At 43.6% G+C, this 17,523-nt stretch overlaps 1 protein-coding gene across 2 annotated transcripts in view; it reads left to right on the top strand.

Moving 5' to 3' along the window:
* crppa (CDP-L-ribitol pyrophosphorylase A) overlaps nucleotides 1-11,421 on the top strand; it is a 54,201-nt gene extending 42,780 nt beyond the window's left edge. For both annotated transcript variants that reach the window (XM_080501347.1, XM_080501346.1), the window contains one exon: nucleotides 10,206-11,421. In XM_080501347.1, the coding sequence (XP_080357473.1) occupies nucleotides 10,206-10,310 (105 nt within the window). In that variant the 3' untranslated portion in view covers nucleotides 10,311-11,421. The remainder of the gene's footprint in view (nucleotides 1-10,205) is intronic.
* Nucleotides 11,422-17,523: the final 6,102 nt, after the last annotated feature.

Genomic DNA, 17,523 nt, shown 5'->3' with positions numbered 1-17,523 from the left:
ACAACTAGTTGGTAAACAGTCAATCTCACAGAGTAACGGCAGAACGTACATGTCTGTTTGTTTTGCCACTTGGTTTTGAGCTGTATCTGACCACCCACAGTAGTTCTGGTTTGAGTTTCCGTCCTGTTGTGTTGCAGGGAAGCATGGCCCTACAGGGATTATGGTTTCTTTTAACAAGCCATCATCAAAGATTGTTATTGTGCCAATCACCTTCCTTGCTCTACTCTTATTTACAAGGACCTCTCGGTACACACGCCTGTCTTGTTGGGTGGGGTGGAAAACAGCCGTGTAATAATATTCAGTCAGTTAAGACCAAGGGTAGTACCAGCAGATGCCTTAAAACACTGTTAAAACTTGAGATAAGACTGGTAAGATCTCTGCTCTTTAAAGGCCGAGCTTTGATCATTTACCAATTTGGATTCTCCAGCGGCAGATTTCTCAAAGTTTTTAAATTCATATATGTTCATTTCCATGTTGTGTCCACATGTTGACGTCTGAGAAAAAAAACAACATTTTGAAATTCTTTCCGCACTCGTGAGTATGTGAATCATTGACGTCATCATCGTCTGTTGCTATAACTTTAAAATGTGAACAAACTGTGGTCATTATGCCAAACCGGCAAATATTTAACCGATATTACCTTAAACCAGGGGTGTCAAACATAAGGCCCGTGGGCCAAGACCGGCCTGCAAGAGGCTCAACAGTGGTCCACTAAACCACCAAGCAAATGGTAAAAATGTCAAAGAAAACATTTTATGTTGAGATTGTCGTCATTTTCCGTTGTAACTTGTCGGCTTTGTGAAAATATACACATTTTCAGCATGTGTACTCTGTATACTGACTTAATACAGGGTTTGGACAGTAGGACAAACCATCTCACTCGTCTCACACACACATTAACAGATGAGTCACCAATTTACCGAACTTGTTGTTAGAATATACAAGAGCACCTGGATGTAATCTCTGTCCACAGAGAGAAAAAGCTCAATTCAAACCTGCCATGAGGCAGAAATATGTACCATCTTTTGTTTGCTTTGTCCCAATTTCTATTTAACCATTTCAATTGCTTCAATTCCTTTGGTGGTATCTGACAAACGTCCTGCAACATTGATTTTAACATGAGTAAGGTAACCGGTCAGACCGGCCTTGTTAAAGAATTCTCATAAGAACAATCTCCTAAATAACTGAAGCTCTGTTTACATGACGTTTTTAAATGAAAGTGCAAAACTTTCATTGCGGTTTTGGGCTTGAAGCCACTGAAAATGCAACTTTTTGAGTTTGCTCCATTTCTGTGTAAATGGTGGAAAACGCACATTTTTGAAAATGTTCCGACCTGAGAGATACTCTGCTGCTAATTAGACTCTTAATTGAGTAAAAAGAGCTGCTAGTTATAATATGCCATGTCTTCTATTAACACCGCATTCCCTGCATTGTTGGAAATGTAAGATTTTGTTAAATTAACCAAATCATGCAATTTCAACGAAGGTTTGTGGAACTCAAATCTTGTAGTTGTTGGTTTTTCTCCTGAAGGGACAAGAACCAAAATGATCTGTCCTGATAGTTTGAAGTAGCGGTTCTCACACTTCATCTGTCAGGCCACATGGACGACTTTATCCTCCTGCTGTTGAGTCTGCCGCCGACCGGTATTTTGACAGCAGAACAAAAACACTGTTGCACCTCTGTTTGTATGTTTGGCTTACCGCCTGCCACGATTGCAATCTCTGCCGGTGCTGGATGGAAGTGAGCACCCCGAGCATTGGCCGGCATGCGTGCAGCTCTCAAGTACTCAGATAGTAATGAATGTGCTGTTTTGTCAGATATTCCTGCACCTGCAGCCGACCTTAGATGCCCTGCAGTATTTCATGGGTCCCCCCCCCCCCCCCCCCGGGTTTCTGTAAGTGATACGGTGTGATAAGTAAATGAGGCATCTGCAGCGAGTCCATCTGCTTGTGGGTCTCTCTCTCTCCACCGCACGTAGCAATCGGTATGTCCCAGTTCATAAATCCCACCCATGCCTTCATGCTTTCATACCTCCTCATCTGAGGAGCCATTGTTCTGCGTGCTGTTTTGAGCTACGTCTTTCGCTGAGTCGAATTCAAACAAAGTCATCTCTCACCAGAGCGCGTTGGAAAACGTTCTCACTCGAAGGCATCCACTGGAAGTACAGACCCCCTCAGAGTCCCATTCTCAGCAGGGCTCGCCTTCTCTGAAGAAAGAAGTCGTACATTAGACATGACCAGCAAACTGCTTTGTTTGCCCGATGGACGCCCCGAGACAGGATATTTTGGAAACCCGTGTTGATAGAGCTTTACCAATGTACCATGAAGGAGTAGTGTTCTCTCAATAGACTCTGAAAAGCAGTTATCAATACAAAAGGTTTCTCTTTTTTTTTTATGTTTTTTTTTTTTTTTTTTTCAAAGTCCGTGAGCAACTTTTGGAAAGTCTGAGGAAGCCGCACAAAAGTGGCATGAGGAAGAGACTAATTCTTTTTCCTTCATTAGCGTCCCTTTCAGAAGACGTGAGGCAGAGTGGGAACGACACGGGCATCTGAAATACAGACATTCAGGCAACAGGCAAATGCCTTTGTAATATTCAATAAAGACACAGTCCATAGAGACGTTTCATCTGTAGGCAGTGCAAAATAATACCAATGTCGCTGTCGTAATTCTCCTGATTCGCGCTTTGAAGGTTGTCGTGACCCGAAGCACAGCTGTAAATATTAAAACTGTTTGGATTGATGTGTCAGATGGTTAAATGTGCTCTCTGCGGATATTAATGCACTAAAAAAAAAAAATGACTGGCTGGCGTTTTATGCACTTCTTTTTTCATCATTGAGTCGTTTGTTTTCAGGCGGTCGCCGATGTTTTCCATTCGTGAGTGTCGAGAGTTTCTCAGTCCAGTCATTCAAGCTACTCTCAAACTGGGTTGTGGTGTTGAGTCGGATAAACATTTAAGCATCTGCTCTCTTACAAATCCTCACAAGAAATGTGATTGGGTTTGTGTTTTCACCTATCATAACCCCCCACCACCACCACCACCACCACTAGAATGGTTCTACAGCACAGACACACTGCAGTCCTCGTCCTTGCAGCAGTAAATCTGTGGTAACTTTTACATTTGGCCCTTTGAGGGCAACCACGGTGCTGATGTGGCCTTCGGTGAAAATGAGTTTGACGCCCCTGTTCTAGATTGTCGTCTCACTGATTACATTATTAAGTCTGTGCTTTCTGCCCAGGACGAGACCGTGACCCTCTTAAAACCTGCCCAGTCCTCTGTCACCGCTCTCCACGGCCCCAGTAGTGTAAAATGCACAGCTTTAATCAGACTTTTGGACTGACCAGTAATTGAACCTGCTATCCTCTTCTCTGGTGTCACTTTAGCCCCGGGCTACTGCCTGTCTTCAGTGATACACGGTGGAGATTGGGGGGGGGGGGGGTGCCACAATACCCACTCAGGGACGAGCTGTCAGAAGCCCCGAAACACTATCCTCTCTCAGACCGGAGCTCTGGATGGGTTTCGCAGTGTTGCGTCTCTGGGATTCAGCGCTCAGGTCATTCGGGGAGACTTTTTTTTTTTTTTTTTTTTTTTCTCTGTCTGAAAAGTTACTTCATCTATTAAGGAGCAGAAAGTGAGGGCAATGTGAAGGGAAGCTCACATTAGATGGTGGTTTGAGCTTCTGACGCCTTAGCCCGAGTTGAGATACTGCCCTCAAGTGGATGTTACCACCATTTGTGCAGCAACGCCGACATGTCACAGGGAACAAAAAAAATATACAGGGATGGTAAAATGTTAGAATGATGAAATGAGGTGGTAAAAACTTTCTAAATGTTCCTGGCCTATTTAGTTATGGTAGCTGGTGTGACTCTGACAAGTCTTTCCAGTGCTCTTGGCTCCATCCGCTTGCCAGGCCTTTTCCATAAGCTGTTTTTCTATTAGGACCCGGTGGCTGGCGCGTCATGAAGGGAACAAAGTGGAAACCCTCAGCAGCGGCAGCGGCAGCAGCGGCAGTCCTCGGGGCTCAGGAGAGTGACAGCAGCGTGCAAATTGCCACTGCAAAAGGTCCTAATTACCTGAAAACCTTTGGGCTTCAAAGCCGGCCCTTCTTGTGTGGCGGAGGTGGCGCTGTGCGCTCCTCTCACATGGAAAGGTCGCCTGCATCAGTGGCATTTAAAAGAACAGAGCCGGAGGATTGCTGGTTGTGTGGTCCGCTCCACCCTCCGCCCCTCCGCCGTCCCCCCCCCCCCCCCCCCGCTCAGTGTTTCAAAGACCTGTCGCCTCATGACTTGTCACCATCCACCCTTTAAACAGTAAGCAAAAATGGACGCTAATGATTGAAGTTCCATTCCATAAACTTGTGGTCGCAGCGCTGGAATAACAAGGCCGCCGCATGTGTTTGTGTTTTTATGCACATGGGAGTGATCGAGAAGATTTTGCCTCAACTCACTGCCGAGTCGGTCACAGGACGACACACAAACATTGTTTATGCATTTAAACAATGCTGTTACTGAATCACCTTCGCCATGGAGATTATGTCTTCACTGTGGTTTGTTTGTCATTTTGTTAACTGCATTACAGGAAAAAAAAAAACAGCTGTCAGATTTTTATTAATCTTGGCAGGAGGGAGTAACATGGACCAGGAGGTCCAACTCATCATGCAGATACACGGCTTATTATTCATCTTAATTAACCCCCGGACACTTTGGTCTGATATATTACATCAATAAATGATAATAAATAACAGTTTCTTTCACACTAGTATTGCTTTACAGTTCACAATCCTTTATTTGCATCGTATCACTTCTGCACACAGTCGCACTTGAAGTGTGTTTTGGGTGGAAAAACACTAATCATGTTATCGTAGCAATTCACACAAAACCAATGGATGTTCCAGATGTGTTACATTTGATTGCGCAGTATTCTAATACACTAAAAGACATGAGACACACAACGTCACTTTAAATGTGGCCACATTGCACCAGATTGGATTGCAATATGGACAAAAACAAACTTTGTGACAGACCCAGAAAAACAAATACCAAGAGTATTACTATATAGAAAATTATTACATGATTGCCTTTTAGGCAGCAGTATAGAAAACGGCTTTTGCCTCCCATGATTTGCAGTTTTTGGCTGTGGCCACATTATCACACTGCAGTTTTGGGGGGAAAAAATAAATCACATTGAACACAATGTTGGTCAGTTGATGCTTTTTAAATAAAATGGACTTTCCCACGTTAAAAAAAATTACAATCAATGCCGGGTAAATGGACGGAACAAGCAATGCAGAGTATCCCACTTTATTTAAATTGACATTGCACGGATACTGTGTTTTTGCAAAAACGCAGACTTTCCCACACATGTGCAGCTTACTTGTATAAAGTCAAGAAAAGCACGCAAATTCTTGTGGTGCATTCATGTGCAGTCAGAAGGTATCATCACTGTGATGTTTGGAGATGCACATGTAGAGCCTTGCTGTTGTTTGATGATGCACAAACAACAGCAGGCAACAAACGCAGCTGCAGCGTCTCACAATACTTATATAATAACTCTGAATGAAGTGTTTGAATGCTGTGAGTCAATGCATTGTACTAAAAAAGCGATGTCCCGGTTGTCTGAAGCTAAAATGTCGTCGCAAAGTAGCTGCTTGCCTAACTCTGTGTTGGGTGTAAGACGTGGCCGCTCACAGATATTTACAATCATCACGAGTTCGAAAATATATCCAGACGTATAAAGTGCTCGCTGTTGCAGATTCGTATATCAAACGAGAGCGGACAGCTGGCCTCGGCGCTTTCCCAGTGCATTTCTAGTTTTATGATGTGATTCCTCTCCTGGAGTGGAATCAAGGTTTTGTTTTACAAACTCAAAAAAAAAAAAAGAAGCTAAGTTACACCCCTAAAGTCTCCAAAAGTCCATCTGTGATTCGTATCCAGTGGTATTTTCCCCTCGACACCGGTTCATATATTGTTTGCTGACAGTCGACATTTTCAAATATAAAATCTGTCTACATGAACGCCATCGAGGCCACCAAGGGATTGGATGCGTCAGTAATGGATGGAGCAGATTCCGCCGCCAGTGGAAACGAGTGCCGCCTTTCAAAATGTAAATGTGTCACAATCCCATTTACAATGGCGCAGGCTGGTGATGATAGTACGTCCAGCTAATGTGAATAAACGATGATACTTTTGGCAGCGGAATCCTTTAAAGTGAGGATTCGCGGCAGTTCGTCATTATGAAGTGGAAAGTGAGGCTCCCTCACGTCTAATAGTGGTGAAGTGAATCTCATAAAAGCCGGTGCTTTTAAAATAAAATGAAATACCCTCCTCTGGACTGCACTTAGGCTTTGGCCCGCAAGAAATGTTCATGTCTTCGGAACATCTGGAGATGAATTCCACATTGTAAACAGGTGAGCAGCGCCCATTAGCTTAAATAGGACTATCAATCAGACTAATCCCTTCCTGGGTTTAATATCAAAGTTCATGTCTTCACTTCAGGTTTTTTTTTTTTTTTTTTTTTCCTCTTCTCATGTCTTTCCAAATGCCCCACAGTACCTGTCTAATTGCTACCACAGTGAGAAATACTCCGCCTCAAGCGCCCTGGTTTCTCCATATTCGTGCGGAGGAGATGCGGGGAAAGCGTCTCAGTCGACTGCTGGAGGACAAACGGCTCCGATGAGGATGGAAATCCGGAGACATACAAATCCTACCAGGATCACGTTCCACTTTAATCGGGGCACGCACGATTAAAGCGTCTACGCGGGCAGAGCACGAGTTCTCTCTTTCGTGACAACGAGGCAGTAAAAAGTACCTGCTGTGGCCGTCCTGGATGCTCCCGCCAGGAGACGGCGGCGGGGCCACCCTCGCCCAAAGGCGGCCGAGTCCGGCTCAGGAGAGTCGCCACATCCTGTCCGTCAAGCACGTCTGCTCACAAGACTGGCTCCTCAATCAATTAGCACGTCTCTTAAGTCGTATAGATTTCAGCCCGAAAGCGACTCAATATGCAAATCTCTCTCTCTCTCTCTCTCTCTCTCTCGAGGCCTCGCAGTTCGCTGTTGTGGAGTAACTCGACCCTTTTCCCCCCGCGACTCTTCCCTCGGCCCCGTTTGAAGTCTGAGTGGCGCTTGTGACGACTGGAGGCTGTGGAGTGGATGGAGCCCGAAAAACTCTTGTTTGTGTTCCACTGTGCGAAGCAACTACTTGATTTAATAAATGCTGTTTTATGAAGCATGATTCATATTTCAAAGGCCTCGTATTGGGGGATAATTGAACACTGGAGTTTAGGCCTGAAACTTTGATCCTCCTTGGTGATCTTGACTGAAATTTTTTTTTAATATATTTTCCGCATGCAAACTTGCGTTTTATTTATTTTTTTTAATAAGAAAAGTCATTAGCTGTGGCTCGATGGCCGTAGCTGTCTTTAATATGCCTGACACGCAAAAGATTTTCGCGACTTTCCCACAAATCCCCGCGAGTCCTCGTGGGTGGTAATGAGTCGCCGCTCGCGCACATCGCATCCATCATCCCGGCGGCCTTCGAGCGCCTCCAAACACATGCAACGTCTCAAGATACATTCCGTGTGAGGTTTGTAATTGCTTTAAGATAACAATAAAACGGAATGCTTTCATCTGATAAACAATGAAAAGATGCAATCAGATCTACCAGGAGATTTTTTTTTTTTTTCAGAGTTTTTTCTTCTCCTCCTGAGCGATCACCAACGAACTGACGCATGTTCCCGAAGATGTGCGTGTCAACCCGGTGCCGTCAGACTGCTTACAGATGTACTGGCCCATCTCGTAGCGGCGATTAAGCCACAGAACAACGAGTTGGGAACACGCTGGGGAAGAACTAGAAAGCCCTACTTGTTTTTCTTTCCATCCTCTTGACTTGATTCGTTAAAGGTTGAATAAACTGTATATTTGAAGGCATCCTTAAAAAAGAATAATTTGAATGCCTCTGGAATGCATTCAATGCTATCGTGTTTGAATTCCTCCCCCTGTTTGCTTCAATCAATGCAGTGGCTGATCTGTACTCCAGAGCCTCGGTTCCTCCTTCAGTCCGTCGGTGTGGAAAATCAGTGTCATCCGATTCTCCCTGCGCTGGTTCTGATTAGGAGCGAGTGCTCCAGGAGTTCTGGATCGGGGCTCTCTTGCTCCCATTAACCACGGTCAGGGCCGATTCCACGCCCGTCGCTCCCACACCTCGTCGCCCTCCGGTCCGAGCCCCGCTCAAGCTGGGAGGGCTTCAGAGCCGTCCCGTGGAGTCGGGCCACGGGGTCGAGACGGGACAGGCGGAGTTAGACTGGGCTCTCTTTCAGCTCCAGATGGATGAAACCGTTGACAACGAGCCGCATTTGGAAGCCAGACCCAGAGAAGTGCTAAAACGAATGTTCCGGATCACAAATCATCCATATTTTGTCATTTTAGGGGGATTTAGTCTTTGTTTTCCACTTTGTGGATGTTAGAAGATTAAAAGCCGTCTTAAATTATTTTATCCTACGATAGGAAAGCCAGCGTTTTGAGAATTGGTTAAAAAAAAAAAAATGGTTGCAAACCGACAGCGGAAAATCTTTTGCGGCTTTTAAGTCTCACGCAAATCTGTTGTCAAATACAATTATGAATTCAAACATTTCTACAAGTTTCACAACATGGATTTCCTTCTTGAATCCTTCTCAAAACCAGTAAAAGAGTATATGAGACGTTAAAGCACAGTGTATTATAATGAACTCACAATGTCTTGTTCTTCATTTTGATGGTTTTCTTCTTAACTTAAGAAAATTTGGCCTTTAAGCAATATTACTATGACATGATGTGCTGATACGTTAATTGAAATTTGTAGGGAATTGGAAAGGTCCCACTTCCCAGTGGGAAAAATGCCTCAAAGTGAAAAACGCTTCTTTTTTCGTTGCAGTTGGTCGATTGCAATGAAAACACACACACGCACTAAAAAACATTGTTATCTTACATGATGTTACATGATGTCTCATTGCACAAGGAGCTCAATAAATGAGTTTCATTATGTCTGCTGCACCAGACAAAAAGAAAAATCGTAATTTAAATCAGTTAGTTTCATCGCATGAACTCAAATTTATCCCAGACCTTCGTCTTCTCCTCTCGGTCGTCTTCTGTGGTGAGCGCCGCATCTTGTTTCATATTTCTTTCTCCCTTTCATGCTCGCTGCTACATCAAAAGCCTTATTAAAAGTCCACCGTTCATTTATGAAGAAGTGCAGGTAGAGCATGACACATAAATCTGTGTGAGGAACCGAGCCGGGGGGGAAACGGGTCACTTTTAGGCCTCAGCGAGGAGCTAAATCAAAGTGGGGAGTCGCTGTACCCCGAGGAATGAAGTCAGGGGAGTGAAAACCATTAAAAGTGAGTTGTGTGGCGAGAGAGAGGGGGAAAAAAAGGAGAATAAAGAGATACAGAGGAGAGGAATCACGAAACCAAAACAACCACAACAGTGGTTCAGACACGCTGATCGAATGGCCTCGCTTTTTTTTTTTTTTTTTTTTAATCTCCATGTGTTGCTTGATGTAGATCTGCCCAATACCATGGACCATCAATCTCCAAAGCTCGGCCTTCATTGGTTGACGAGCTTCAGAGGACTCCACATTAACTTTCCTCGGAGAAAAAGGAGAGTCAACATGCTTTAATCCTGCGGCGTTTAGCTCCTCCGCTCAGAAAATTGCTTCCGCCTGTTTGATTAAAGACGCCATGAAATAAGAAGGGAGTCGGGGAAAATTCCTCCAGAATCTGTGATTCTTACAATCCAGTTAAATGTGGTGCTGCTGGATCACCATTCATCTCGTGGCGTGTTTATTTGAGCTTCCAGCTGACTCAAACGGGGACCCCCCCCCTCTTTGCGGGACGTGTGAACGTAAATTCAAAACATGGAATTTGTCAGTGGCGTTGGTGGATGTTGTCACTTCCTCCTGACCAGCCTGGTTTTCACTCCCCATTATTACAAGTGGAACAACATGGCGATGGTCTGACTCTGTTTGAACCGGCGGCTAACGCTAACTGGTGGAGAAGCTTTGGCAGGACTCGGATGGAGTCGTGAGAGGAGAGATGAAAGTGAACAAAACGGAATCTGTGAGGGATTTTTTTTTTTTTCCTTGCTGCCGTGCCTTTGCGTAATTTCACGAACAAATGATCTCACTGTGCGACTCCATCTCTCTCTCTTTCTCTCTCTCGCTCTCTCTCTCTCGCAGGATGAGGATCTCTGGGAGAGGTCGGTGTCCAAGGTCGCTGAGATGGCCTCGGCCCTGATCCGGGAGCGCAGCCCTGCCCTGGCGGGCCAGCTTCTGCAGGCATGAGGAGAATCCGCAGCGTCACCAGGTTCCCACACAGCCACTCAGCAACGCCGCAGGGAGGATACATTCTCTTCCTCTTCTCCTTCTCTTCCTCTTCTCCTCCTAAATCTCCTCCACGTTGAGCGTCCGTCGAGGGCCAAAGGAGTGGCTGCTTATCCACAGAGTTTTATACGTCTTGAATGAGTTTTAAACTGAAACAGACTGCGTTTGTCACTCCGTCCGTCGTCTGTACCTGCTTTATTTAACTGAAGGCTGCAGGAAGCTGGAGCTGATTCAGCTGTAGTTTACTCCCACATCATCACGTTGAATACATGGCACTTCCTGGATGCTCTCCATTCTCTTACAAGGCCAACACACTGGTTTAAGCCATGTTTACACAGCAAACGACTGGAAACTGCATTGTTTTTCCCCTTTTTCTTCCTTTTTTTTTTTCTTCCAGAGAACTTTCACATTCAGACAGTGATATTTATTATAACCTGCCAGGTCACAGTAACATATAAACATTCAAGCTCCTTTACACTGTCTTTCTTCATCATAGACTACAATAAGCTGGCACAGTATCTGGTGAATATAAGAAAGTTGACAAGGTTGTGATCCAGATGATGGTGAACTCAATGTACACGTTGGTGAAATTGACATTGTTAAATTCAAATAACACAAGCAGCAATATAGACTCCTCCACTGTTAATGTTTTGGATCTACTTGCACAGTAAAAGTATTAGCTCTGCACGTTTTCCCTCTTTACACGACGATACCAAGTGAAAACGGTGAACTTCTTTGAAAACTTGGCTGAAAAACGTCATATTTCGGCTTCCATGAGTTCAAAACGCCCCGGGCGTAAACTGGGAATGCGCAGCTTCACCAAAATATCGACGACAACACACATGAACGCTCCAGTGTCACTCAGCAGTTGCTCTGCACATGTGCGAGCGGATCGATATCAATGCGAGGTTCCCGAGTGTTTGACAGCCCTTCTCCAGCAAAGTGCACATGAACAACACACGGATCGCACGCAGGTACATTTCTTCCATGCAGCAGATGCCGGGTGTGTTTACACCGAGTGTCGTCCTCGTCTCCGCCTGCCTCTACATTACGGCTGCTGCGCCGGACACCTGCTGCCTGTGTGACAAGCAAACCGCAGCCTTTTCATTGTTGCTGGTGTTTGCGTGCCGACGGCGATTGTTTTCAAAAATTGTTGCCGTCTAAACTGTCAAACTTTCCTGAACGGGAAACGGATGAGCGCGTAAACAGAGCGGGGAGTTTCAGCAATGTACTTTGAAAACTGTTTTCAAAGACTTGAAACAACAACAACAACAATGGCGTATACAAGCACAAAAAAAAACCTCAAAACACAACAAAAGATTAGTGGTTTCACGTGAAAACGTCATGTAAACGTGTGTGTGTGTGTGTGTGTGTGTGTGTGTGTGTGTGTGTGTGTGTGTGTGTGTGTGTGTGTGTGTGTGTGTGTGTGTGTGTGTGTGTGTGTGTGTGTGTGTGTGTGTGTGTGTGTGTGTGTGTGTGTGTGTGTGTGTGTGAGATGTCTCCCCTGGCAGCGTCGGGACCCTCTTGATGTATTTATAATAGTTTCTGGACGTCGTTGAGGCTCTGAGCCGTCGACCAATCAAACGTCTTCAGTCTTGGCCTCACACACACAGACTCACACAGACTCTTACCAGTTGAAGAAGGTTTATTGCCGATGTTCTTCTTTTAATCTCCGGCTGTTGTCAGAGTGATTACTGCTGCGGTCGTCACAGACCTGCTTCAACACACCACATCTCACTGACGTACGACTGGAAAGTCGAGTTGAAGTGCCAGAACTCTGGATGTCAAAACCACGGCGGCTCCCAGAAGTGTGAAACGGGAACATAGAGCGCGTCTCTATGTTTTGTACTTTATGTAAACTGCTTAAGGAATAAATTCAACATAATAAAGAGATTTTTTTTTTCCATATCCTGCTTTATTTGTACTTATTTAAAGTAACAGAAACGTCAAAGTTTGATTTCCAATCAAGCTTCCTCCTTTTCTCTCGTCACATTTACATCAACCACAAGGGGGCAATATTACAACGTAATCTTCCATCGATGCGTCTTCGTCCAGCTCCAATCTAAGCAGACATTCACACATATGTGCAGTTTACAGTCTTTTATTAACTACAGATTCATGTATTTGGACTTTACGAGGAAGCCAGAGGAAAACTCCCGAACATTAAGAATCCACACGGACATGAACTGGGGACCTCTGGCAAATTCACCTCAATTTATGTCACATGCAAAGAATCCGTATTATTACACGTTGCAGATCAGGGGTCAAACGCATCTTCGGCCAAGAACAGCTCATTCAGTACCGTAACTGCATGACAACATTTATATGCAACGTTTTGGAAAATTCCAAGTGTTTTATTTTGCTTTAGTTGCAAAGAGGTTCGAGTGCAATATAGAAAATGTACATTTAATTCAAGATCTTTTTACAAGAGCTGAACAAGGTCAAATGTATATTAAAAAATTTATATAATTTTAAGATCATAAAACACAGTGAAGTGTCACAAAAAGTCCCGTATTGATGCATTTTGCAGCCTTTATGTGGTTTTGATGCTTCATCAGGACAAATTCCTAGTAACAAAAGTCCCTTTTTATTTCTGATGCATTTTACATTTAAAATCTCATTTCATGGCTGAAGTGAGTTTTACTGCTTCATCTGAAGTTTATTCATTAATTTATTTATAATTAAATCTACAAATTGAAAATCAAAAGAAATTTTGTGTTTGGTTATTTTTCCATCCTGTAACCTCTTAAGCATGTGTTTGTTGCTACAATAATATTCTGCACATTTTAATGTCACTGTGCTGTTGACAGGGTTTCAATCTCAAACAAATATAAGCGTTCCTCAATTAATTTCTGTTGTTTCTTCTTTATTTCTGTCAGAAAGAAGCACAATGGATGCACCAGGATTGAAATTAGTCCCAAAGTAACTTCAAAAAGAAGTATTTCCTCCCTGGTTTTGATTAAGCTTCTTCTTCATGTACTTTGTTCAGACTTCCCTATAAATGTTGAGAGGTTCAGTCCTAATTGATGAAATCTGTCTTGGGGTTGTTGTTTTTTTCACTGTTAATGGAAACGATTTGTATTTGCCGCACAGTGGGGCATTTTTCAATACTTTATTTATCCCTGAGGGGGAAATAAGAAGACTGCACAGCAACAAAACCAACACAACATATAATAATTACCTCCCCAACAAAAGTTGGGTTGGCCGAGAAAGTCACGTCTTTCGTCGTATTTTTAAAAAAAAACTACTCACCCGAATTGCATAACATTTTGAGATGATTTGTCATCATCCAAGGACCAAGTGATTCTATTTTAACCGTTTCTCAATATACTGCAATGTTAAATTTCCCATACAAAGCGGATGGTAGAGGCACCTCATGGAGGACAACATATCAAATATACATATAAAACATGTATGTATAAAGTCCTATGTGGAGTATCAATGCATGTTTTTTTTCACGTTGGTGTCCAAAAACATGCATTTGAGGCTAAAGCAGTAAGTATTGGTTGCTGAATCAGAGGTGCTAAATCCTGACCAGAGTCTTTAAATACAGCCTCCTATAGGCTCAGGTTTTTGTCACACAAGACAAAAAAAAAAAAAAAAGCAGACTTGACATCAAAGAGTCTTTAAAAGTGTTGATGCCGGAACATTCCTGAGATCTTGCCGCTTCGCGCGCTCCCCTCACACTTCTTCTTCTCCAGTTTCCTGCGTCTCTGCTGCTCGCCGATGATGGAGAGCCGCCCGAGGCCCGAGGAGCTCCGTCCTCACCTCCACACTCCTCTAATGAGCTCCTCCAAACATATACTTAGATTTCAGGGACTTGTGTGGAGACCCTCATCCACAGTGACATCCCAGCGGTGTGGAAAGAAAAAAAAAGGCCACATATTCAATTTAAGGCATGCAGACGACTGTGAACGCGGAGCTTAAACATATTTACTGATGGTTTTTCCGAAGTAGCTGTTAAAGCTCAAATATTAGTATGTCTGATCAGCCTTATTGAATAATAGTATTGTTATTGGCACTTAAACAGTTATTTTTGCCCTTTTATTCAACTTAAAGTGGCTTTGTGGTTGTTGTAATCATCATTCATCATCATCATCTTCCAACCTTTTATTAAAGCCATCAGTCAATAGGCCTTTTTTTTGCTTTATTATCTGTTATTTTTCAGGCAAAATTGAACAAAGGGGTCTCCTCAAGGTTGTGTTTTTCATTAACCTGTCATCAAATGCAAATATTGGACAGTTGATGTCTTATGCGTCCCTTTATATACATTTCATGCGCTTTCAGCGAAAACTGCGGTATCATTAAGATCTGCACTTGAATTTAAAACATTTTGCTTTCAAGTTTTGGCATCTGTACAACACATGTCTTCATGTCTGCGCTCATTCTGGATGGTTTTATGCTACTTTTTCTTGACTGATTTCACTCCTCCCATACATAAATTACCCTTTAAAGTACATTGCATCAGATGAAAACAAAAAGCAACTTTTCTAATGCAGGAAGAAATGATTAAAACATTGAACATAGCCATGGTGTAAAGTATTTAAAGAGCATTAAACCTGATCTGGACTGAGGGATTTGATCCATATAGTTTTATAGCTTTAAGAACCATCATGTGTATAATAATGGTTCTCATGTTATTATTTTAGGTAACATTCAGGCAGATTCCTCAAATTCTAATTAATTGTGCATCTTTTTACGTTTGTTTCCCAGAAAAGGGATGCAGAACACTTAATTTTCCCGATGAACTGAAACTCAGGTGTGTTGATAAAGTATATGTTGGAGTACAGCGCCCCCTGGTGGACACAGATAAAACTGAGCCCAAATGCTTAAAAAGTTTAACAATTAATCAATCAACCAATTAATCCAAGCATGCACAATAATGACCTCAAGGAGCATTCTTTATACCGCCAGTTTCCACACTACGAGGTATTCTTTGTTAGAATTACACATTTCATTTGAATCAACTGACGATTTCCCATGAAATGAAAGAAAAACATTTTTTTTGTAAATTCATCCATCCAAGGTCAAGGTCCCGGGGTACTACGGGAGAATACACCCCGGACTGGTCATCCAAGACAGAAAGCCACACACATTCACACTCAGGAGCAATTTAAGGTCAACAAAACAACAAAACTAAATTGCCTCATGATGTGAATGTGTGGAGTTCACATGGAAGAAGAAGAAGAAAAGTCTTAAGATAAATAAGATCACATGTAGATGCCCACAGACCATAATTCTCCTCTCTGCTGACCCCTGCTGGACAAATGAGGTTACTTTTTTTTCTTTTTAAAAAAACAAATTAATACAACCTCTGGCTCTCTTTCTACCTTGTGTTCACGAAGACTTCACGAGACTTTAGAGAGTTCCTACATTCTCTCCTCCCTGATGGACATAAAGCATGAAACAGAGATCACATCCTGCTGATCATACCTGCTGCACGTCGAATCAAAAACAAAGCAGACTTTAAACAACCACTACTATTTAACATAAACACCGATGTACAGTTTTATCTTATCACATCACAGACATTCTGCATCTTCTTATTGACTGCAGTCTTTATATTAGATACTTTGCATTTGTCTCTCTGCACATTGGAACTTAATAAATAACTCATTCATGCATCATCCAATATTCAGAGCACTTAGCATATATAGCACATTTTACCGTTCGGGCGGCATCTGTGTGCATTAACACACGTCAGTGGAGATTGCTGAACATGCAACACGCAGCTTGTGATTCAAGGACACGTCGACCCCAGACTGGAGGAGATGGGGGATCAAACCTGCAGCTTCAGAACTGAAAGAAGAGTCTATCAAGACAAATCTGAGGGACGATTTCTAACCAGAGCGAAGGACAGACTGGACTCTCTGTGACTCTGTGCATGTTTGAAAACACTGAACTCAGCCTTGTCGATTGGCGGCAGGGGGAGCTTTCCACTCCCACTGGCCTGCATCAGACCAGCAGGAAGTCTTACTGGAGCATGAAGAAATCAAAAACGTCACTTTATGTACCTGCCAACGAAAGTCACTCCCTTTTTGTTTATTTATCTCTAATAAAAGCCTTTACGGTCTGAGATTGCTCCCCGACACATTTGATCATCGTCTATTTCTAATTCCGTCACACTTCCAGAATAAACATGTGGGTCTGTACTTCCCTCTGCCTGTGGACAGCCTCTAGTCCTGCGCTGCCAGATGCTTTGGTGCTGGTCAGTGTAGCTCCTGTCATGTATCCTGCTCTGAGCTGAATTAGTTTAATGCTAAGCAGAGCCACAAACATTGAGCTGGCTGTGTTTAGGTAGCACCGCCGCTGGGAGCCAGACTGAAACCAGGCCCCGGCAGCTTGGAGCAGTTTTTTTTTTTTTTTTTGCGAACCTGCCGCCGACCGCAGCTCTGCGTTGCATTAAAGCTCATCCCGTACAGACAAACATGTGTTCGCTCATCTTCGCCCGCAAAGCTTGCTCTCGTGTGACGGTCCTGCATTTGAGGTTTCAGGTGTTCCAGTGACTGAATTACTCCTGATCGGGGGGTCGCAGTGAGGGTGTTGGATCCATTCCCGCCGGGGCGCGATGAAGACAAACCACAAGAAAGCTCTCCTTCCTGGAGACCAGAAAACAAACACACGGAGAATACGAGGCGATTTGCAGCAGGTCAGGAAGCCGAACGAGGCGGAGCGTGCCAAGCATAACAATGCAGACGTGGATACACCAGGGAAGGTGTGCAGGAATTTGACCCCGGCAACAGCCACGATGACGAGGGAGATCCTCCCTGTTTGGGTTCAGCCTCTGTTTGTGTTGCTATAGTGAGAAATGACATCGCGGCCCGACCGCTGAGACCCCCGGCGGGCCGATCGAGGCAAATTTCACACAAACGTTTGCAGCGTTTAGCGAGTCAATTCAGATTAAGCATCTTCTGAACCCAAGAGGGAGCAGCTGTGGACAATAGTGCCATCTGGTGGAGATTACTCTCGGATTTCGGGGTCAGTTTACAACCCAACAACTCCAAATGCAAAGCAATTGCGAGCAAATTTTGCAGATTCTCACATTATGATGAGGGATACAGAAGAAGGTGTAATGAAGTCCAGACTGGGAGGAATATACCGAACGAGGTTAATACAGAAAGAAGGACCGTAAAGTTGGTTCCAAAAGGTTCAAAATGCATGAAAAAGCCCAAAC

Source organism: Blennius ocellaris, assembly GCF_963422515.1.
Source record: "Blennius ocellaris genome assembly, chromosome: 8".
Classification (NCBI taxonomy): Eukaryota; Metazoa; Chordata; class Actinopteri; order Blenniiformes; family Blenniidae; genus Blennius; species Blennius ocellaris.
The sequence above is the reverse complement of the archived record's forward strand: the minus strand, read 5'-3'. Positions and strand labels throughout refer to the sequence as shown.